Source organism: Pithys albifrons, chromosome 17 (assembly GCF_047495875.1).
Source record: "Pithys albifrons albifrons isolate INPA30051 chromosome 17, PitAlb_v1, whole genome shotgun sequence".
In the NCBI taxonomy this organism is placed as follows: Eukaryota; Metazoa; Chordata; class Aves; order Passeriformes; family Thamnophilidae; genus Pithys; species Pithys albifrons.
This window is the reverse complement of record NC_092474.1, coordinates 9,653,034-9,675,499: the sequence shown is the minus strand read 5'-3', so window position 1 is coordinate 9,675,499 and position 22,466 is coordinate 9,653,034. Positions and strand designations below refer to the sequence as shown.

General features: G+C 38.4%; 1 protein-coding gene across 2 annotated transcripts in view; it reads right to left on the bottom strand.

Moving 5' to 3' along the window:
• The window catches only part of CABIN1 (calcineurin binding protein 1), a 110,534-nt gene that overhangs the window by 83,875 nt on the left and 4,193 nt on the right, over positions 1 to 22,466 (bottom strand). The window contains exons 6-22 of one of the 2 annotated variants that reach the window (XM_071571890.1): positions 22,142 to 22,322; positions 21,073 to 21,202; positions 19,960 to 20,109; positions 18,680 to 18,972; positions 17,534 to 17,702; positions 16,977 to 17,113; positions 16,375 to 16,592; positions 14,742 to 14,820; positions 14,322 to 14,509; positions 12,911 to 13,060; positions 11,381 to 11,575; positions 10,074 to 10,310; positions 8,858 to 9,014; positions 8,508 to 8,623; positions 4,064 to 4,225; positions 2,375 to 2,581; positions 1,853 to 1,998 (exon numbers count right to left, since the gene is read on the bottom strand). In XM_071571890.1, coding sequence (XP_071427991.1) covers positions 1,853 to 1,998; positions 2,375 to 2,581; positions 4,064 to 4,225; positions 8,508 to 8,623; positions 8,858 to 9,014; positions 10,074 to 10,310; positions 11,381 to 11,575; positions 12,911 to 13,060; positions 14,322 to 14,509; positions 14,742 to 14,820; positions 16,375 to 16,592; positions 16,977 to 17,113; positions 17,534 to 17,702; positions 18,680 to 18,972; positions 19,960 to 20,109; positions 21,073 to 21,202; positions 22,142 to 22,322 — 2,915 coding nt within the window. The remainder of the gene's footprint in view (positions 1 to 1,852; positions 1,999 to 2,374; positions 2,582 to 4,063; positions 4,226 to 8,507; positions 8,624 to 8,857; positions 9,015 to 10,073; positions 10,311 to 11,380; positions 11,576 to 12,910; positions 13,061 to 14,321; positions 14,510 to 14,741; positions 14,821 to 16,374; positions 16,593 to 16,976; positions 17,114 to 17,533; positions 17,703 to 18,679; positions 18,973 to 19,959; positions 20,110 to 21,072; positions 21,203 to 22,141; positions 22,323 to 22,466) is intronic. The other variant, XM_071571891.1, reaches the window with a different exon arrangement.

The following is a 22,466-nucleotide window of genomic DNA, read 5'->3' as shown; positions in this document are numbered from 1 at the left end:
CAGACACCCCCCTAAACATCACACTGAAGGCACAGACAGGATTCATCCTGTTATATCTACAACTTTCTCTTCCTTTCATCACACGCTCCCTCAAAACAGATTTCTGGATCTCCTCCTCCCCTCAGAGTGGAACAGAAGCTGTACAGCTTAAATCATACTGATTTCATTAAAAGGGTTTGCTAATAAAGCACTGTCCTCAGTAACTGCAACACACGGAAAACAGATGAAAAATCAAGTTTGCTTGCCATGCAGAGCCATTATATCTGTACTTCTAATGGCAGCACTCCCAGTGATTTTTTTTCTCAGTAGCCACACTGTCCTGTCCAAACATTGTCACCCTTTATTTCTGTAGCATGTGGCCATTATGACATCTTGAATCATCAGACGGAGCTGTGCACAGTCTTTATCATAATCATTTTCCAACACAATGATCATAAAAACAAAAATGCATTGCTGTAGGAAAATTCTGATGAACTATAATTTCTGATTTCAGGACTTTTCAGGGTCCAGCCCTGTGTTTATTCCATCCTTGACAACAGTCTGAAGGGTGGTTTCCATATGCCATAAACTCACATTAACACCTGGGGTCAACTGCTCTGGAGCTTTTTAATTTTATCATGATTCTAATACCAAAGGAATAACCATAATGTTCTCATATTTTTGCTTGTAGTTTCTTCTGATTTCCACTGAAAATCCGTTTCTGGGTCAAGTGACCTCAGCAGTCAGAATCCTGAGAGGGATGGAAGGGGAACTGTAGTACAGACATTCACACAACCAGCATCTCATTTGACTGGAGTGGAAATGCTGAGGTACCACATACAGCATCTTCTGAGCAACAAACTGTCCCACATTAGAGTAGAAATGCATTCCACTCTTTTATTTATGAATTTACATTTCAAAATATCAAAACTACAGAAAAATGGGGATCAGGGCAGTATTAGTAATTTCTCTATCAGGCTTCAAACAAAAGTTTTAGCCATTTGCTAGTCACAAGTCCCAGACCAGAAGATGCAATAACATTAAACTACAGTTATTTCCTCTGAAGATTTCACACCTAAAATTGCTCTGTGCCTTCATCTTCCCTTTTGTCTCTGCTGTGTGACTAGATTTAGAAACAATTTTCTTATCTCAAATCTATCAAATTAGGGGTTTTGTCACTGACCCTCGTCTATCAACTTCAAGGAGAATTAAAGCAATACATAATACCTAACATGCAAACTCTATATTTAATCAGTATATTTAAAGATTATCTAATTTAATTTTAGAAGACCGTTATTCAAAACACGCTTTATTTTTAAGACGAGAGAGCTTAATCTTGGTAGTATTTCAGAGAGTTGTAAATTATCAAGAAACAAGGTGGTTTTGCTTAAATGTCACTTAAATACTTGACTTGTATTCTCTTAGTTCTCTAGCAGCAAAATCAACACTTTTGAAAGAGGTCAGCCCAGACAGTTAACCCAGTGAAGAATGTTATTTGTGCCACAGCTACGCTACTAAACTGTGACATATTTTCACTCCCTGTCATGTATGAACATGCCAAAGCCAACAACAAAAGGTGCAAACAGTTTATTCTACACAGTTACTCTTTGGTTTAATTCAGCTTTCCCTCCCCTCCCGTTTTCTGGTTTTAATTTCAAAACAATCAAACACTTAACATTAGATTTTGGGGTTTGTTTTGTTTGTTGGGTTGTTTTAGAGATGTCCTTAACTATATAATCAATCTATGACAATGGATTGCAGGAGGGGGTTTGGGTTGGTTGGAATTTTTTTCACTCCTGAAAACAGTTGTCTGCTTTTCAGTAGTGAAAGTGAGAAGAAGGAATGATGTGCAGCAGGATTCAACAATACTGACCTGTCTGGACAAATACAAATGTCGTGCATGTAAAACTTAATGGCCTTAGACTGCTCTTTATTCTTGAAATGATAGTCTGCCAGAAGATAATACAGCTCAGTGACCACTGGTGGAGAATAATCTGCACCCTCCGGGAGAGACGGTGCCTGAAAACAAGAAAAGCAAAGGTTCATATGAAATAAAAGCTTCATATTTAATGAGCTGCACACTTGCTTCTTCTTGTGCTGGAAACAGCCTTTCCATCAGAGAATTAGAAGGTATTGAACATGAAGAGAGTGAATGCATTTCACAGGTATACAGAGCACTTACAAACACTAATGAATATCCCATACTGACTCCATATTATACAATATTACACCTTGCCATTCAATGAAAGCTTTGGTGGTACCATTCTTATTTAAATACAATAACCTGAGGAAATCCAACAGCATGGAAAAAATCATTCCACTAATAGTCTCAAAGTCAACATAAAAATAACTTTTACTCCTTTCAATTTAATATTTTAAAAACAGTTAATTATACCTTGCTGCATGTTCCTTCAATATAGGCAGATACAGTCTCCAGGCTTAGCATAGGCTTGTCTGTTCGAGGAACAATTGTAGCAGTTTTCTTCAAAAGGTTGGCCAAATCAGCAGACACAGTACTGGTTTTGTAACTATCAAATTCTGGAAGAGTTTTAGGCTTAAAATATTCAAACATGAACAAAGCATCTTCCCACGTCAGATCAACCTGAAGAGGGAGGTAGATGAGAGAGCAAAGAGATTATTTCACATTCCAAAATTCAGGTCTACTAATGATGAGCTTCTATGGCCTTTCTAGTTTCTAAGAATATCCATCTTACTCTAGCAGGAACCAAATCCAACCTCCCAGGAACAGAGCTAAAGGTCCTATTAACTTCTGCTGCTCACAAATACAGCACACTGATCACTGATTTAACAGACTAAGACACTGGGCTGTAACTTTGTGTATGCCACCAAAAAATAAAGTCATTCTACTTGCTTAGAAGAGCTGCTCAGAAAAGTTGTTTATAAGCAGGAATCAATTGCAAACATCCTGAGTGACACTGAGATGATGAGTAAGATACAGAAAAGAAGAACTCTGTACCATCAATTTCAGAGTCAAACAAGAATAATAAATGAAATTGAAATCAGAGAAAATTTTGAGACTCAAAAATCTTCAAACCCTCTACAGAGTTACTTCCAGAATTTATTCCTCATTTTCTCTTCACTTTTCTTTCTTGAAAGCAGTAAAGACCCAACTCCCCCAGAATTTACAGTTCTCTTCTGCTACACTAGATTTTTCTCCTTTTATTGTTCACTTTACCCCCTACAGTAAATTTTGCTCTGTATTGAAAACAGGGAAGTCGCAGAGAGTAATGTCCTTATACTTCCCTTTCTCTTTGTTATACCCTTTTTCTCATAATCTTAGTGTTCTAACAAGTACATTTAAGAAACACAATTCCCAAATATTCAATGAGCAATAACAGTATCCAACAGAGCTAGACAACTGTTTTGCTTGTATGAAAATGGTTTTGATTGATAATTCCATGCTCATTTGCATTTGGTAAGTGCAAAAATCATCTGAGGTTTTTGCACAAAATCAGTGGTGTTTCAAGGCAGGATATTGTGTCATTGATCTGCTTTTTTCTCTCCCTTCCTTAATACTACAATTCCCTTCCCAGGGCACTCTGTAGTTGCTCTTCACCCAAATTCAACTGAATTTCACATTTCTCATAAACAGCTACCAGATATTTACCATCAGAGATGTCAAAATAAGTGATAATATAATTTACTTGCAAATTTTTAACAGTGACATTTTTCACTTTCATAAACTGCAAGACTGGCTGCTAAAGTTTTCTTCTCTCAAGCTGACTTTTCCTCTCTAATTTTCCTCAACCTCGAACTTCTTCTCAGCTGAAAACAGGAAAGTGATAGCTTAAGAAAATCAATTTCTCAATATTTTCAAGATGGCAGTCAATGTGAATAAAACTACACAGGCATCTAATTTAAATACAAGTCAGATATTTTATAATTTTAAAAAATATGGAAGTTTACGTTCCATATTTAGTTTACGTTCTACAGCATGTAAAATACACAAATTTTACAAGGAAATAAAAGTAATCTTTCTCCAAAATATATTAAGATGCATTAAAACCAAGCAATTGTGTAGCTTTCAGAATACTTCACTGACATTAAGTGACACACAACTTACCTGCTGCACTGAATGTTCCTCTAGATACCTTGCTTTGCTTTTTTTACTAGGGAACCCATACAAACAATAAAAACACTGTTCCAAGGCTGTTTCCAGCTCTTCTTTGTATGGATGAGTATCTTCAGAAGTGGATGCTGCAAGTTCTTTTTGTAGTACCTGAACCTACAAGCCAAACACCAAGGAGAAGGTCAAGTGCAAGCTGAAGATCACAGGAGGTTACTCAGCAGGCAGATGATGAAAACAACATTAAGGAACTACATGTATTTCCCCCCAGTTACAACCAAGTATTACACCCACATTTCTGTAAACTAGTTCCACACAAGTCATTTCAATGGCACTGCAGCTGCATTAAAGTGCTTTTATTTTTGTTCCTATGTTAATTCACAAGCTCTTATCTTTAATTAATGAGATTAGACATCAGCTTCATGTTTCAGACTTAAGATCATTCAAAGCCTTCCCCTACACACCAAGTTGCTTCTGTGCATACAAACACTTCAGTTCATCAACACTGTGAATAAGGACAAGGCACAGAAGAATTTCTGCCCTAATTCACAAACACCAATTTCCTCTGCATGGAAAAAGTGGGATGGAGAAGACTTTGCAAAAAATAAGGGAGAGTTAATGAAAATCTGGCTAAAAGGATGACAGAATTTGCACAGTATGAATAGTATTACACAGATGGCTACACACCAAGGAAAGCAGCTGGACTGATCCTAAATGACTGAACACTGCAGCAAGTTGCTATCCTTACCTTCAACATTGCAAGAAAAAGTACCCACCAGCAGCATATTTTGGAAGATGCTAATACTCTAAGATATTCATTAAAAATCTCAACTGAATGCAAAAGACAAAAGGTAATTGTTTGAAAATCTTCACTAAACTTCCTTAAAGAGCAAACCAAAAAGGAACACATCCCAGGAAGATATTTCAAAGTCAATAAAAACATGTTCACCAAAAATAATCTGTGTTAGTGGGATTTTGGATCTTTAGTTCAAAACCAAAACAAAACACACACTTAACCACTAAGGTCTAAGATTCAACTCTAATGTATTCCACTGTGAAAATTAAATTAGAAGAAGACATGTGTAGGCAGAAATTACATTATTAATCTCTCACACATCCACCAGTGCCTGTGTCCCCAGTATTAGAGTGCACCACTCATGCCTAAAGAAAACTCATTTGAGGTGGTAGAAGAAAAATGCTTTTACTGTAACAGTGATCTGGGAGAATGAAGAGTACAGAAATGACCAAGTTCTCCATTATGATTTGCCTCTAAAGTTTGGGGAAGCTCTATTACTGCCAGGAGAGTCCTGTTAACTGATAAGTAATTTCCTTTAATATTTTTCCTTTGATAAAATACACTGACTTTCGTTTCTTTCTTTTACTAAGATCTGACTTGTCCAAACCAGTCACATTCATTCCTCAACACACTGATCATTTTTAGGACCTTCCCCAGCTGAAATTTTGCACTCATAAGTAGAAAATGCAAAACATGCACTTATCTGCAACTCATAAAGAAGTTCATCAGATTACTATCACAGTACTTAATCTGTTTATTTAGCACCATTTATCATTTTTCCACATCCAGGATTGCAAACTTAATTATGGACACTACTTGCAACAAAAAGCCTCTCATTGTGATGGGCTTTCCTGCCAATACAAACACTGCACAGCATCACAAGACAAAAGCCTGGCATTCTACATGTAAGAAGCTTGTTTGCAAGTGCTGGGTTTAACTACAAGATGCTGCTTCTCTTCTGATTAAAAGATCTGTGCTAAGATCAAGGTACCACTTATTAAGAGCCAAATCCCTGAAAAATGAGAATAAAGACAGTTCTTAGAAAGCATTTCAATGACATTTTGAGTCACAGCTTTCAACTTTGAGTCACAGCAGACATCTTATTGTCACCACTCTCCCTGTATGGCTTTGTGAACATTTGAAATTTTTAAAAAGTGCAGCTAAGTAAGCTGAAGGAAAATGTGAGATCAGAGGATGCTGTTAACAAAGGCAAGATACTCCTACAGCTGCAACAAAATCACATCTAACAGCAGTAACAGAAGTCTCATTTGAACAGAGTTCAGAACAATCCCCTGTGTTCTTATTCAGCTTTTAAGTTCTTGGCAGAAACACAGAATTGTTTCTAATAATTCAGACTATTCAAACTACTGCTAAAGGATTTAACTACATATTAACATTTTCTCTTGCACATCACCCTCGTCAACAAGTGACAGAATGACCTCGAGCAGACAGTTCACCTACAGAAGGTGATCATTTAATACTGATCTATAAAACACAACAATCCTGAAGCTGCCTTTCTCTTCAAGTAATTCATCCCATTTTGTCTTTCCTTATCCTTCCAAAACCCTCTTGTCTCTGAAAACTAAATTCTTGTGTTAAATAATATTATGTTATATTTCAGTATAAGAAGTGGGCAATTCTGTGAGTGAAAATATAACATTTTGTTTAAAGTACCTAATGACACTTGCCCAGATGTAGCTGTAAATATGTTGGTAGCTCTCAGTTACCTGCACCTCACTCAGTTCACAGAGCACACTCTCTGATCCCCTGGCTGTGGATACAGGCACACTGTACAGACACAGATTCATCAGCATCTGAGGGCAAGCTCAGCAGTGGGAACAGGCCCCCCATTTTCATGGAGCACAAAGCCTGAGCTCACAAAGCCCTCTAGGTTGCTGCTGAGGCAGCTCAGGTGTAGCAGCATTACACTCCTCATACCAGGGAGGTTGAGGAGAGCTGGACACAGATAATCTAATAGTTCTACCCTGAATGAGCCTCAATTCCAACCCTGTTTGCTCATTGCAGCCTCACCAGGGTGAGCAGCTTCTGCAGAACCCCTCAGGCTCTCCCGGCCACCCTTCCCAGCTGCCTCAATTACTGTCCTAGACACGCTGCTGCTCAAATGCAGAGGGAGATGGGCTCTGGCACTGAGCTGTGCCTAATGGGCTCCAGGGAGTGCTGAGAAGGGAAATTAGGAGATTCTTGAGTAGCTCTATGCAGAACTAATCACGATTTTCTCCTGGCTGAAGGTAATAAGCCTCAACAAAGTCAAGCTGAATCTGTAAAGTGCCACTGAAATGTCCCCATGGAGCACAGCCCAAGGAATGCCACGGCACCCCATTATGGGGGCTTTGCCAGCAGCCAGGCTATCCCAGACTGCCAGTGCTCCCCTCAGGGAAACACTGACTGCACTCGGGTTTCTGTGCTAAGGATGAAGTGAGAGAACAGCAACGCACACAGAAACACCCTCCTTCAGCCATAGGAAATTTTCTTTCTGGTGTAACAATGAGACCTCACTGAATAATCTTACAAAGGTTAACAATGAATGGTTAGGTCCTTTCATCTCATAATGCTATAGCTTTACTGCCCAGACACCCATTGCTGGAGAATATTAGATCTAACACACCCTTCTGAACAACAAAGAACTGAGCAAAGAACAACCTTCACACACAGGGAAGCGAAGGGCTCAAGTAACTCCCATTATTTCTGTTCAAGAGATGAACTCCGTATGTATATTTTAAGTTACATTTAGCAAATAATGTGAAAACAACAGAATTGCTATTTTTTTCAGTCTGTGGTATAAAATCAAGGTAGGTAGGATCAAACAATGCAAATTTATCAACTGCAGAACAACTAAAAGCATTGCAGCTTCAGGACCCAGTCCAGGCAACACAACAGGATGTGTGAGCAACCAGTACCATTCCATTGTGTAACTGAGGACAGACAATGGGCTGCAGATCTTTACTCCTGTGATTTGAAAGAAAAAATAACCAAGTTTAACTGAAAAATTCAAAACTGAATTTTCCTGGCTGACAGTTAAATATGCTCTTTTTACATGATAAATAGTATTTAATTACACTGAAAATGTGCAAACTTCACATAACGCTTGACGAATCTCAGTTCTGTGAAGTGAGCAACTTATTTGGAATCACTGAGACAAGATGAATATGGAATCCCACTGCATTATTTTAGCAGCAATTTCAAAGATGTGACACTACAGTTTTTGTCAGCTTGTGAATGATGTACAGTACTATCAGATCGCTTGGTCATTCCTGCTTCCCTTTCAAATCCAAGCACTAAATAAAATACTAGTGCAAGAAGTAAAACAGATGAGTAAAATCAGAAGAAAACGATTATTTCTCCTCAGTGAGGTCAGTCCAGAGAACAGTGGAAAGTATGACAGGAGCAGACCAATGGGAAAAGGTCTGGAATAACAAGCCTTTGCTATTCAGATTAAACTGACCAAACTCTCCTGTGTTTGTCTGGGAGAACAGGGAAAGTGGATTCAAAAGTGTATTTTTAACATGAAGACAAGGCAAGAAACAACCTAACAAAACTTTTGCTGGGTGCTTTGAGATGTGGGTTGGCCAGATGACTTTCAGGAATCCCTTCCAATCTCAATTATTCTATGATGCCAGCACTTACATAGAACTTAAGCAGAGCACCATCTGAATTGCAACACCAGGATCTTCTTCCCAAATACTCATGAGCTGTGTTCAGCAGCATAAGTGAAGAAGGCAACATTGGGTTATCGGGACTCACTGGAAGAAAGAAGTTGGTAAGTGTTAAAGTAGCACAGAACTGAATTAAAATTGAGTCAATGCTTCGATTGGCAAAAACAAGTTTCCTCATGGTAAGAAAGTGATGCTTGCACAGCTCTCTACTCCCTTTTTAGCCAACGAAGTAAGAAGACAATCAAATATTTATTATTTATATTCCAAATTTATAGGGAAAGATGCTCAGCTCCAATATGTAGAAGTGAATAAAAAACCCACCTTCCTCTCCCTGGTTCTGCTGCTGCTGTTGGCAGCAAAGGGATCGAAAAGAATCTTCCTCATGCTGGATGATCCTGTGCAGGATAATCCAGGGAAGCACCGAGGAGACATATGGCTCTTTAGGTTCCTCCTGGACTGCCATGCTGCAGTCTATGATCTAATACAGAAAGAGACATTATAAAACAAAGAGATGCAAAACAAAGGTCAGGTATGAATCCTTTCCAAAGCTGCAAAGTACTTTAAGGAAATAATCTAAAGTTGAATCTCAACTCTCACAGTGAACAGATATAAAAACACTGCAAGTAAGATCAGCTGCCAGGGGAAGGGTAGCAGATTATCTCCCCTACCCTGACATTCCTTTGCATCCTCATTTTCCATCCAGATGTTTTTCTGTTAATACCATATACAAACAATTCACAGTAAGCAAATACACAGCATGAATTCTTAGTGTTAGCAGGCCTCAGTACTGTATAAGAAACTTATCTACAATCCAGCAGGGAAGAGGAATTTAAAAAAAGAATTCCAGAATTACCTCCCAGATCTTACAACAGCTGTGAAAGAGCAAATAAAATCATCAATAGATGTTCTATAACTGATGCACCTGAATACTCTGCTCTCCAGAATTCCACTACATTCCATAACACATACAATTTTACACAATGAGAATATGATTTTGTGAGCAGTGAAGATCTTTGGCTTTTACTGAAGTAAATGACATTTGAGAATTGCAAACATTGAATTCTGACATTACCCAGACCAGCTTCTTAATGAGACTGAGGGTGCCATTTGTTACCTGGACTGAAAAATGTTCCTTTACTTGTTTTAAGGTTGGAAAGTACCTTCTACAAAAGGCAAGATCAGTGCCACAACTTACAAACTACACCCAGGCAACTCAATCATATTATCACCATTTCCAATAGGCAAATAAAACAGTTCCTTGGGTTATCTTATCACCATTCTTTGATTGTTTTAGGCAGCTTGGTGTCTGAAGGTCCCTGCTGGTAGCCATTGTAGCACAGGTGCACTCAGTGCTTCTCTAACATGCTGAAATGAAGCCTATGATAATGCTCACATAATATGGTAATGCTCATCTTCCCCAACAGAAATGGAGCTCAAACTGCCACTGGGAGTGGGTGGGAACTCAGACAGCAGCTGTATCATGTCTGCAGGTCTCTGGCACACAATACTTCTTTCCTAGTGCAAGTGAACAGGTTACCTGAATCAGGTTGTTTGTTAATCGAACAAGGCTTGGTGTTACAGAAGAGTCTTTCAAAATGCTGTTAACTGATGATAATGAAGTGTCTATTCCTGAGAGCAGCTGTGTTACCGTAGCAACCCACTCCTCTTTAGCAGAGGCTGCTGTCATATTAATCATCTGCTGAATTGCTTCATTCAAGGCAACGTCTGAGCATTCAAAGCACTGCTTGTAATCTTTCAGTTTGAGCAGGGAGTCCTAGGGAATGTAAATATGAAAAAAATCTATTATAACAATGAAGAGTTTATTTTAAACATGAACACACAGCAGGGCAAAGCAAAACACTATATCCAGTTAATGTGGCTACTTTAATGAAACATAACAGAACACCTTTAAACATAACATTAAAAAGGACAATAGGAGGTGTGTGTGCCCAGGATGACAAATATACAAGTAGGATCTAAGTTTAAAAAAAAAATCACAAAATCTTTCTGCTATAATAAGAGGTGCAAGGAAAGAAAATAGTGAGGAAAGGGATGGTTGTAGCTCTGTAATTCTAGTGATCTGCAGTTGAATAGAGCTCCTACAAAAATAGGGTTTGGACCTTTATGATCTTGTGCTACCATTTTATTACTCCATAAATAACAAAATAGCAACTATAAGGCTAGTGTTATAATAGCATTCTTCTGCTTTCTGCTCTGCAAAGAAGAGTCATAAGATGGTATTAGCTCAGTTAAAAGAGCATCAATCTTTCGTGCAAACTTCTTCCCACCACATAACCTGATATGCTCAAATTGTTCCCATAGTTGAGGCTCAAATTTATACACTGATTTATATAGTGTCAAATGGACTAACTCTACAGCAATTATACTGATATCTGTATCAACAGTTTCTCATTCACACAGGAGAGAGGCATTGTACCATAAAAATCATTCATAGGCTGGATAACTAAGTTTCAGAATGGTTCTAAGTCAACAGCAGCAAAAGCAGGAAGAATTCACAGCAGGTGCAAACAGAATGAACCCATCCATAAAATGTCTCAGTAAACGATTCAATTTTATTTGAACTTAAAAGTCTTCTGTTCATTTCATGTAGGCCTCAACATCTTACATCTTTAGCCACATTCTCAGTCAGCACAACTTGGCACATTGCTAATGATATTGATAAAGCTGTGCTATTCAGAGCACTTACAGATTTGGTTCAATGTTTTGCTTTGTAAATAGGACTCAATAACCATCAACACCCAACTCCAGAAATCCTTTCACCCTGTTTTTAGAAATAAGGCTTAAACCCTTACCAAGAGAGATTTTTTAAGAAACAAACCAAACCTGTAGGAGCAGCAGCTGTGCTGGTCTCTCTGGTATGGATGTTACGAACTCCAGATGTTTTGCTCTGCCATAACCATTAAAGCACAACGTTGGACGAAGCAGATGCACCACTGCATTGTAATCCCCTGCCTCATACAGTCGCTGGATCTCTTCCAAAGACTGGCATCTCTCCAGAGATTTCAGGTTCTTTTCAATCTACAAACATCACACATGATATAAGGCAACTTTGTTTTCAAATATATTTGATTGCTGACACTTCTCCCAGCAGTTGAGCTGCAAAATTGTGTGAACTCTACAGCTACATCCAGGCATATAAGCCAGAAAGAAAACCCCTACCATGTAACACTTCACCCATCCAGCAGATTTTTACTGAACATACAGAGTATGACTAAGGTAAAAGGAAAATGAGGAGGTGATTTGTGACAACCTTCACTATGGGCAAATCATGCCTTACAAATTTGGTGGCCTTGTATGGTGGGGTTACAGCACTGGTGGATGAGGGAAGAGTGATTGATGTCATCAACATGGACTTGTGCAAAGCATTTGACACTGACCCAGGCAACATCCTTGTCTCTAAACTGCAGAGACTTGGATCTGATGGATAGACCTTATGGTGGATGTGGAACTGGATGGATATTCACAACTCCAAGAACTGTGGTGAACAGCTCAGTGTCCAAATGGAAAGCAGTGATGAGTGGTGTTCCTCAGGGGCTGGAATTGGGACCAGCACCATTTAAAGTCTTTGCTGGTGACACGGACAGTGGGACTCGGGGCCCCCTCAGCAAGTTTGCCAATGACACCAACCTGTGTGGTGGACATGTTGGAGGGAAGGGATGGCCATCCAGAGGGACCTGCACAGGCTTGAGAACCTGTGTGAACCTCACCAAGTTCAGTAAAGCCAAGTGCAAGGTCCTGCACCTGAGCTGGGGTAATGTCAAGCAACAAATACAGGCTGGGTGGAGAATGGATCGAGATCAGTCCTGGGCAGAAAGACTTGGGGATGTTGGTGGATGAGAAGCTCAACACGATCCAGCAACGTGCTATAAAAATTTTAAACTTTATTGCTTCAAAGTCCAAAATTGAACATTTCTACACTGCAAGAACATCCATCAGGGAGACTTCATCATCACAGGAGATGCCGTTTCAAAGGGCACACAACTTGTTACGTGAAAAACAAACTCCTGAAGTAGAGAGCTCAGTTAGGCAAAGGTGAAATTAATGTTTAAGAACAAAAAACAAGCCACTGATCCAGTAATTCAGTAATCTACTGCGGTCTGTGCAGCTGCTTTGGTATTTTGGTTTTGCATAAATGCATCCTAAACTTGCATAAGACCAACAGTTCCCAAAGCTGCAATTTTTGAAAAGGAGAGGATGGTCTTGACATCTTCTCCAAACTACAAACCTCTCCTTTTACTCTGAGATGTAGTAAACTTCTATAATGAGAGTTAATCCATAGATGACATTTGAAACTGGGAGAAGTGGAGTGGGAGGGATGGAATGGGGTACATACACCTGCAAATTCATTCTTACCTCTTCTAAAGAAACAACAGAATCAACATGTAGATTTGGCAACCGAATCACGATGCTACATTCATTGCCAGCTTTAGCTTGTGTTGTAGTGGCATTCTGTAGCATTTCAGTGCAGATATCATAGTTCTCAAGTGCCTGTTCCATGTCTCCCTAAAGAAACAGTACAGAGAAAAGCAGTCAACCTCAAAATCTTTCAGTTCTGACTGCTGAAAGGGTTTCCAAACCATGTAGAATACGTTAAAATTCAATGCAGGCACTGCCAGTGTGATTACTGCATGTCCTCCCAAATAAAAAACAAATTAACCGACAATTTCAAGTGAAACAAAAAATATTTTAAATTGCAATATATCTTAGCAATTACTTTAACAACAGGTAAAACAAATTAGAAAAATAGAATTCACCTTGCATACATTTGAAAGGTTAGTCTGGATTACTAAAATCCTTTTCCTTTAGAAACATGGAAGAGTAAACCAGCAGAAATAACTCTTTCATTTGTGCAAATAAAAACATTGAGTCAAGTAACATTCTTATATTCTGCAAAGTGAATGCATTCTACTCTCCCTGTGCAACTGAAGTAGTTACAGAAGTTGAGATGTCAGAAGAGGAATGCAAACTGAACAGGCAAAATACAGCTTTGCATATCAGAACTAAAAATGTCAGGAGCTATGCAGGAACTCTCACTTTTCCTCAAGTAAGTTTAATAGAAAGGAATCCCTAGGTAAAAAAACAAGGAAAATAAATGGAAGGAACAAGTCAGTTCACCCAAAACTGACTCACATAACTAGTTGGCAATTGATTTAAACATAATTAATGCATAAAAAAACCCCTCTTTGATGTCCTGAGGAAGCAACATTTAGAGAGGAAAAAAAAGACTGGGATCAAATAACGTTTCAAATTATTCCCTCAGTGATACATTTAAAACCCTCTGCTTGAAAATTTGCACATTAAATTAGATGTCTTCAAAAGAAGAATCGTGTTACCTTGAAAAAGCAGAGGAGAAAGGAATAAAACACAGACTCTGCTTCAGTTAAAATCTGTGTTTTGGACTGCCTGGGACTTTGAAGGTATCCACAAGATCAGGACCCCAAAAATAAATGTTCTGCAGCTACACAGTACAATTCCAAGTAACTTTGGTACAAATTATTTTTTCTTAGGATGAACAAAAGCTAATTTAAACAAAGAATTATATATTAAACATATCTTAATATTTGCTTAGAATGTGAGACCTCCTATTTCATTTCCATCTCAACACTTAGGGATAGTTAATTGTATGTAAAAGCAAAATGAAATCACGACGTTTGGAGATGATTTTACCCACATGCTTAAAAGAGCTGAGATTCATGAATCAGCTGCCCCTGGACAACACTGATTTTAATTTGGGCAAAATTTCATTTGTTAAATCCAAACCAACCTGCAGTGCTAGAAAACGAGCCTTCAGCCAATACACCCGAGTGACAAACTCCATCCAGCCTTCCTCAAACAAATCCCTTTGTGAAGATGCAAATGACAGCTGCAACAGGTCTCCCAAAAAATGAGTTCCTGGGAAGTCAGGACCAAACCTTCCATTCACAGAGGCAGCAGGACAATTTCTTGGAGAAACTGAAAATCAGTTAATTACATTTTATCATCAAGTTATCAGCATCTCGTGGAGAGAGTCCCACATACCAGTACCTCAAAGGTACTTCAGGGCAAACAATTGATAGATCAATAAAATACAGATCTGGAAGATATTAAGAAAAAATAGCTCCAAAATCCAATGAATTCCTGAAAATATTTCTTCATATACCTTGAGTGTTTTTAGAATCTAAAGAAAGTAACATCCAGTTCTCACCTGTAGAGCTCTTCCCTTTTGTCAGTAGCCACTGATCTAATTGCAGTTCCATGCAAGAAAGGCTCATCAACATCATATCCTTCAGGAAAAGTATAGAGATATCAAAATAAAACAAACCAAACCCCAAATCACTAAGTTTGCAATTTACTTCAAAGAAAACCTTCATCTTGTCCTCTTGGGATTTCTATTCCCAAGCTATAACTACTTATTCCTCTGTCTAAAAGGTGCATAAAAGCATTTACAAATCAACAGGTACAAAACAGTATTTAGAAGAAGCATTAAAAAAGAAAATCTCAGCTCATGAAAGAAGGTCAGAACTGCATTGCCTGATGTTGAAAAAAAGTCCTCCTTATTTTTACTTCTGGCTGAAACCAAGCTATACTAAATTGCTAAATCATGCTAAAAGTTTATTTCCAGAATATAGCAAAAGCACTGATATTTGAAAAATAAGAAATCTATGTTCTATAATTTTTTCAATATTTATCTGCACGAGACTGAGTAAGAACTCCAGTCTTATCAGCTTATTAATGTTTGCAGGATAAAGTTCAGGAGTATATTATATTCTCATCACCACAGATCTCCACCAAATAATAGTGAAGAATATTTTCTGTTTAAATTAATAAGGGTTACAGTTCCAGCTGTAAAAAACAGGTGCTTGTGAAAAGGTTCAAAAGTCCACATACACTACTAGTAACAATGAGAACAAAGGGAACACATTTATAAATGTTTCAATTTGTTTAAAAAAAGGGCATGTGTAAGTGAAAAATATACAGAAATAAAAAAGGACACAGGATATATAAAATCTAACATCTGCTACACAGAGCCACTTTTGTTTGGTTTGTAAACAAAGTCAGTGGAGCCCAGCAGTTTTCAGAATTCATATTTCATTTGCAAAGGAGTAGAAACACTTGATCTGAAAAAAGTAATTTCAAACTGAAGTCTTACCCAAAGGCAAATAACTTTCCAAATGAATGCACACTGCTGACATTGAAAGGTAACACAGGCAGCTCAGGGGACAGAAGTATCAGAACTGGCTGATAATTCAAGAAGTATTGTCTTCTGTCACTAAGCTGGTTTGGCATTTTTTTAATGAACTTACCATTTGTTCTATTTGCATTTGGGAAATCTACAAACAAAATGGTGCTTCTGGGAGGGTGGGTTTGTTTTGGTTTACTGGGTTTTTTTTAATTGTAAATTCCATGTTATCTACAAACTACATTGTATTTATCTAGAGCAGCAATGCTGACCCTTAATCAGCCAGTGAGAACAGTCTCTCTGCTCACCTGATGACAAAACAAAACTGTGTCATATCAGAAGCAAAGGGAGAAAAAATAAAAGAGCAACAGCAGAGTAAAGGGGTAAAATATCTCTATGCATGTGTGTGTTTATACACACAACAGAGGATGTAAAGGGTACTCTTGCATGTAGCACCACCCACGTCTGCCCAGGAGCTCAGGAACAACTCCATGAGCTGCACGACAGCAGTTTATGACAGATCCAACAGCTGGGACAAGCAGCTCCTCAGAGAGAGCTAAGCCAAACCTGTGTCTGATTGCTGGATTTTAGCTGGTACTTCTGGCACACAGAGAATAACAAGGCAGCAAATCTGGGAATAAGGAAAAGTGTGCACTACCTTGATATGCTGATTGCTGGAGTCCCTGAGCAGTGGGTTGGGAAGACTGCTGCTATGCTTTCTCCAGCTATTATAGATACTAAGGACCACCTCACACAGGCCAGGAGGCCACTTCACCAGGAACTTTTGACTGATGACTTTTAAATATCTCATCATCAGCTCCAAGATCCCACCATTGTTCAGGTTATCCAGCAGGAATTCATGAACATCCTGTTTTTCTAGGAGGCAGATAAACACAAAGCCAGACATGTTTAAGGTCGAGGCAGCTCAAAACTTGAAACAAATAAGTCTCCACTGTGTTTTATGCACTAATATTGCAGCAGTCCTCTTGTGCTGCACATGTGCAGAGCTCAGTTATTGTGCTCCCATCTAAATGGGAAACACCACACAACAGAGCTCTTGCACATGGTGAGTAATCAGCCACCCAGACTTTAAAAATCACACCTGTTACCAATTGGGATATTTCCATACCATAAAATTGTACTTCTAAAAATAGCATGTACTTCTGTATCTTCTAGATATGATAGGAGAATACAGAAAATAAAAGCTACAATATGGAAAAACAACAGAGAAAGAGTGGGGGGTTATAATGAAATCCTTACCAGATTCCATAAATGTTGTAGAATCAAATGACATTCTGTGTGGCCCAACATGCTGGAAATTCTCCTCTTTGATCTCTGATTGCACCTCATAGTTATTGAAAGGGTCCTCTTCCTCCTCAGGATCTAGTTTTCTTAATCTGTGTCAAAGGGCAGAAAACCCCACAATATCAACAAAGTTCTCATTCTTTCTTTCATCACTAAGTGAAACCTAAACACACAACATTGTGCAAATTTTAACAGTAGAACTACACTAACTGAAGCAAGTTCAGAGATTTACATCCAGTTCCCAGTTCTGTCCAAATCAAGATTACTTGGTTTATATTATCTATTTTGACATCTCCATTGTTTGCTAATTCAGTTTCACCCTAATAAAAGCTTTCTTATTTTTCAATTTTTATTCAGTAATTTTCACTAAGAGTAACTTGTCTAAGTATGTGATGAGACAATGTATCACACGGGGTTGGTAGTCTCAAGGTTGGGGCACATGAATCAAACACAGTCCCAAACAGCCTCCTCTCTGTGATACTCTCATAATGAAAGCTGTTGCTGTGCAGTACCTGGAGGGAAGGAACTTCACCAGCAGCTCCTGAAAATCAACCTTCTCCTCTTTTTTACACTTGGTGTTCCGAACTCTGGCAGATCTCCTCTTTGCTGTCTCACCACTATCTTCTGTAATTCTCCTTCGCTTCACTCCTTTCTTGGATTTATCACCTGCAGATATGTCACCTGAAACATAACAAAAAAACCCCTCAAAATCTGACAGGTTAAATGGACAAATAAAAAGTGGACAATATTTTTCATTTTAAAAAAATTAATTATACAGCCACACTTGAGATGCATTGGTTTCCTTCTGAAGGCAGTGACAAAAATATATCACAAATTATAAACTGGCTATTTCTATAAAAATGCTGATCTGAGGCAGGAAGCAGACATAAGAAAAATTCTGCATTTCACTGTTAACTAGAATTCATTATTTTACTCTTCAAGAAGTTTCTGAAATGGGAACCAGAGGAGCCTGCCTTTAACATCTGTAAATTCTCATGAGTATCAACAAAATACTTGTAACCTTGATAGTTTTAGATATGTAAATACATATCCATCTACAGTATAAAATATTCAAAACTCTTGCTACAGATTGCAAATAAATGTAACTGACAGCTCAGTTCTCTCAGGTTCTCAAAGTGACATATGAACAGAAGAAACATCCAGTCATTGTTTTGAAGAACAGCTTGTCATTCTAAGGAGCTCAGGGCCCTTCCCAACATTAAAAGCTTGATATGCATCACTGCTGGATGGATTCACAATTCTTCTCCACTGAAAGACTGAAAAACTCAAGTGCAAGTCAACAGCACAAAACCAGAAAAGGTCAGACACTCCTGCACTGGAGTAACAATAAAGAAAAACAAAGCAACCTGACTCTCAATTCCATTAGATAGGAAAGTCAGTCCACTGTCCCGAACACCAGTCCTATGACTCAGTCAGGAATGAATGGTTTTCAGGCAGCTTAGGTGGCTTTCTCTTACCAGTGTAAAAGGTTAACAGAACTTAATTCTCTAGAGCTCAACTTCACTTTTTCTATGAGATGTTATATATATGCTGAAAATCCACCAACATACAGTTTAAAGACAGCATGTCCCAAAGATTCTGAAGTGCTTTAAATGCCCAGATAAGTAGGAAAGATCTTGAATCTCAGACTGAAGTACCTTGCTCACCTACAGCAGCTCCTGGTTCCAATGAACTCTGACTGTGACTTGGAAAGCTGGGAGCCGTTGCAGTGTAAGGTAATACAGGATCTGGTGTTGTCACCACTGGGTTAGTAGTGACAGGAGTTGGCTGAATAACACTGACAGGAGTAGAGGTGGGAGAAAGGATCAGATGTTGGACTGGGTCTCTGTATTCTGAGAGATCAATTCTCTTTCCCAGACTGGGCCGAGGAGGATCACACGTTGTGAGATGCTGATACATGGCAAGTAAAGCTTCTCCTAAACACTTCCACCTGCATGTGGAAACACAACAGCATCACATAATTAATTCTTCTCATATTATTTTCTAAGTTATATTCATGGCATTCGATGTTGTTTTACTCCAATAGCCTAGAGACAGCAAGAGCAGCTTCTCAGTGGGAGAGCAATACACATTTGAGTGTCAAATATCGGCCCCATGACTCGAAAAGCTGGAGAACATCTTTCTGTGTTCCTGTCACATGGACCAGGACCATTTCAGGCCTGGAACAGAGGTCCTTGGCAGCTTTCCTTCACCACTCAGCAAGCAAAAGTTTTCAGAGGAAACTGGTATATTGCTTGCAGTAGGAAGGAAATGGGAGTCAATAATGTGCCTGATCTCAGAATGTCTATGTAGTGGTTGCTGAAGCAATTAGTATATACCAAACCCTAAAAGCAATGCCAAAAAGCAATGCCAAATACACAATTTTCAGGTTCCACATTCAATCAACAACAATAAAAGAACTCGCCCTTATTCACAAGTACAAGCAGTTTCTCTGCAATAGGACCTACATGCAGAGTCCATTAATATTCCAGAAAGGTATGTGCAATAAAAAAACCAAATCAAAACCTAATCCATTATGCCATAATAAAGACATACATAACAACTTACTAGTATCCTTATATCTTGCTGCAAACAAAGAATTGCAATTTTTTTGAGTTTCCACTATCCCAATAGTACAATTTTTTAAAAAGCTAAACTTATTTTGAAATTCATACATAAACTAGTACATGTGGAAGTTGGAACAGTTGCCAAATCATTCTCATCTACCATATTACTATTTTACATCACTGGTTTTAAATCGAAAGTTGAAACCTGACAGCTCTGGGGTTGGTAAGGACACCAAACCAATCTATACATGAGTAAGAAAACACTGGGAGGATAGGTTTGTTTTTACAAGGAGAAATCTGAAGCACAACACAGTGGTGGCCACAGGTGACTTCAGAAGAACCTTCTGAGAAAAGAAAACATAAAGACGTACGTGAGAAAGGGAATTGGCTGCACCAGCCTGAGGTCAGGTGCCCTGTCACGCACCAGCAAAGCCTGTCTCTTCTGCCGTAGCTCCAGGGCTTCATTTATGATCCGTCCTGTTTCAGCTGCACTCACATTCACATTATGGATAGACATGTCACTATGAAATAATGAGAAATGAAGACAAGTTAAAGTTTGTGCTTGTTGGTTGGTTGCTTTTTATTGGTTTGTTGTTTTTTTTCTTAAAGTCTGGGGTGGATTAATTTCAAATCTTCATATAACGTAACAAATATAATTTTCAAAGCAGCATTCAAGTAACATTGTTGTATGAACATTATGGGATGCATATAAAAGTGTCCACCATCAGAAATCTTTTTTCTGAATGATCAGTTACCTTAGACAGGTCCTGTAAATTTTATGGGCCTCTATTTTCTTTTCCCACCTTCTTCCTACCCATTCATACTATAAAATCCTCATGGAAAGAGACAGTCTGCTTTGCAGAGCTACATAACACCAAACTTTTACCAGAAGTTTTACAGTACATACTGCAATAAATAAAAACCAAGTAATACCAGACTAAAATCTTAATTATAATATTTCAAAATATCTTCAGAGTTGCAGTAGGGTCTGAAAGCTTAATAAAGTAAGAATTTCTGCACCTAATGAAACATACAAAATCATCTGACTGTACTCATTTGTCAGTAAAAATCAGGAACATTCCCAAAGTAATCCCAAATTTGTAACAGTTTGGAAAAGCAATAACATATATGGGTATTTTGGTGGGTTTTTTGGGGAGACGCAAGTTGTTACGGATTGGTTTTAGTTAGGAAAACTAAAGTGAATGCTGCAGGGATCAGCTACTAATTGGTAAAAAAAGATAGAAGATGATGAGATCTGGGTATGAAAATAAGTGACCAGCAACAAATGGATTATTTGCTTGTTTCTAACTCCCTACAAAGGTAAATACTCAAGAACGTTCTGACAGCAGCACCAACACATAACATTATTCAGAAGGCAGGTCAGCAAGGTAACACTATCACTTAAATCTTGGCAGCTTTTCTGAACAACTCCAATTCCCAGACTTACACTCCAAGGGCAGTATGTTCTGTAATACAACACTCACCATTTGAGGAACATCCTTAAGGAATCTTTCCGGAGGCAAGGCTGCTCCTCAAAGATCTTCTCCTTCAGAACCAGTCCTTTGCTATACAGGCAGTCTTTTTCCAGAGCTTTGCAGATAAAGTACAAACATGCTGACAGAAAAACAGAAATGGAACAGTCAGTGGCTGCTTTGGGTCCTTCAAAGCTCCCATTTCTGGGCCTTACGTACACTCCTACATTCCAACCAAATGTGATGACCTCATGAATTAATCCAACAGCCTTTCAACATGTCAAATAATGACATGCATACAGTTAAAACAGCCTATTATGTCTTCCCAAGTATTACATCCAGAAAAAGAATATAATTACTTTTGTTTAAACAATGTTTGCAGTACATCTTTTACTTACTTTCAAGACTCCATTCTGGCACAGAAGAAATTAGAATCATAAACCAGAATCACAATTATTTAGCATTTTTATGTTATCAAATGTCTTAACTGTAGATTCCATTAGTGAAATAAGCAGAGTATCCCACTGGGGTTTTGCTCATGTGGGTAATGATGTGAAGAGAATTAGAACCATTCCAGTAGGACAAATGTCAGGGATCAGATTCAACAATTCTCCCATCTTGCAGCTTCTCCCCAAACTTCCTTTGAATTGGTTCATCCACTGGGTATTACTCAAATGTAAAATCTTATGGTCAGTTATATACACTGCTGCAACTACAAATAATCATACTCAGTTATGTAGTTTTATACCCAAATCCTAGAACTATATACCCAGAAATCAGTAGAAGGACAAACCCAACATATAGGGAAAGGTAAAAAAACAGTCTACAAGGAAATTTCCTCCCAAGGCTCTGATTTAAGAGACCCCAGGCATTTATTTTTAGGGTAATCAGAACTGATATAACCCATCATACTTTATAAGGAAATAAAAAAAACTCTATCATGAAGCAGAAGTCTCTGTCATACCCTCATGTATTGCTTATGAAAGATACACATCTAACCCACACAATTGCATCGTTAGAATTTTTTACTGGTATGTAAAATTACACATATATTGAGATTTTTTTCCCAGATGGTACTCACTTGTGTAGTCACTGAGTGTATACAGGATTGTGATAAGGTTATCTAAACAAGGCCAGTGATCAGGATTACACCTGAGCCCTTCTTCGAAAGCATGACGAGCCAAAGGCAGGCGGATCAGTTTTATTGCCACACGACCAATTTTATACCAGAGGTTGACATCAGTGGAGTCCAACATTACAGCCTAGAAAGCATAAAAAACAACATTATCCACATTTCAGACACATATATCCACTTGTCTGCAGGGACTGGCACTGCTTTAGTTTCCAGCAGATCACAACTGCTCTGGGGACTGAAAAGTGGCCCAGTTGTGTCCCATACAGAGTCA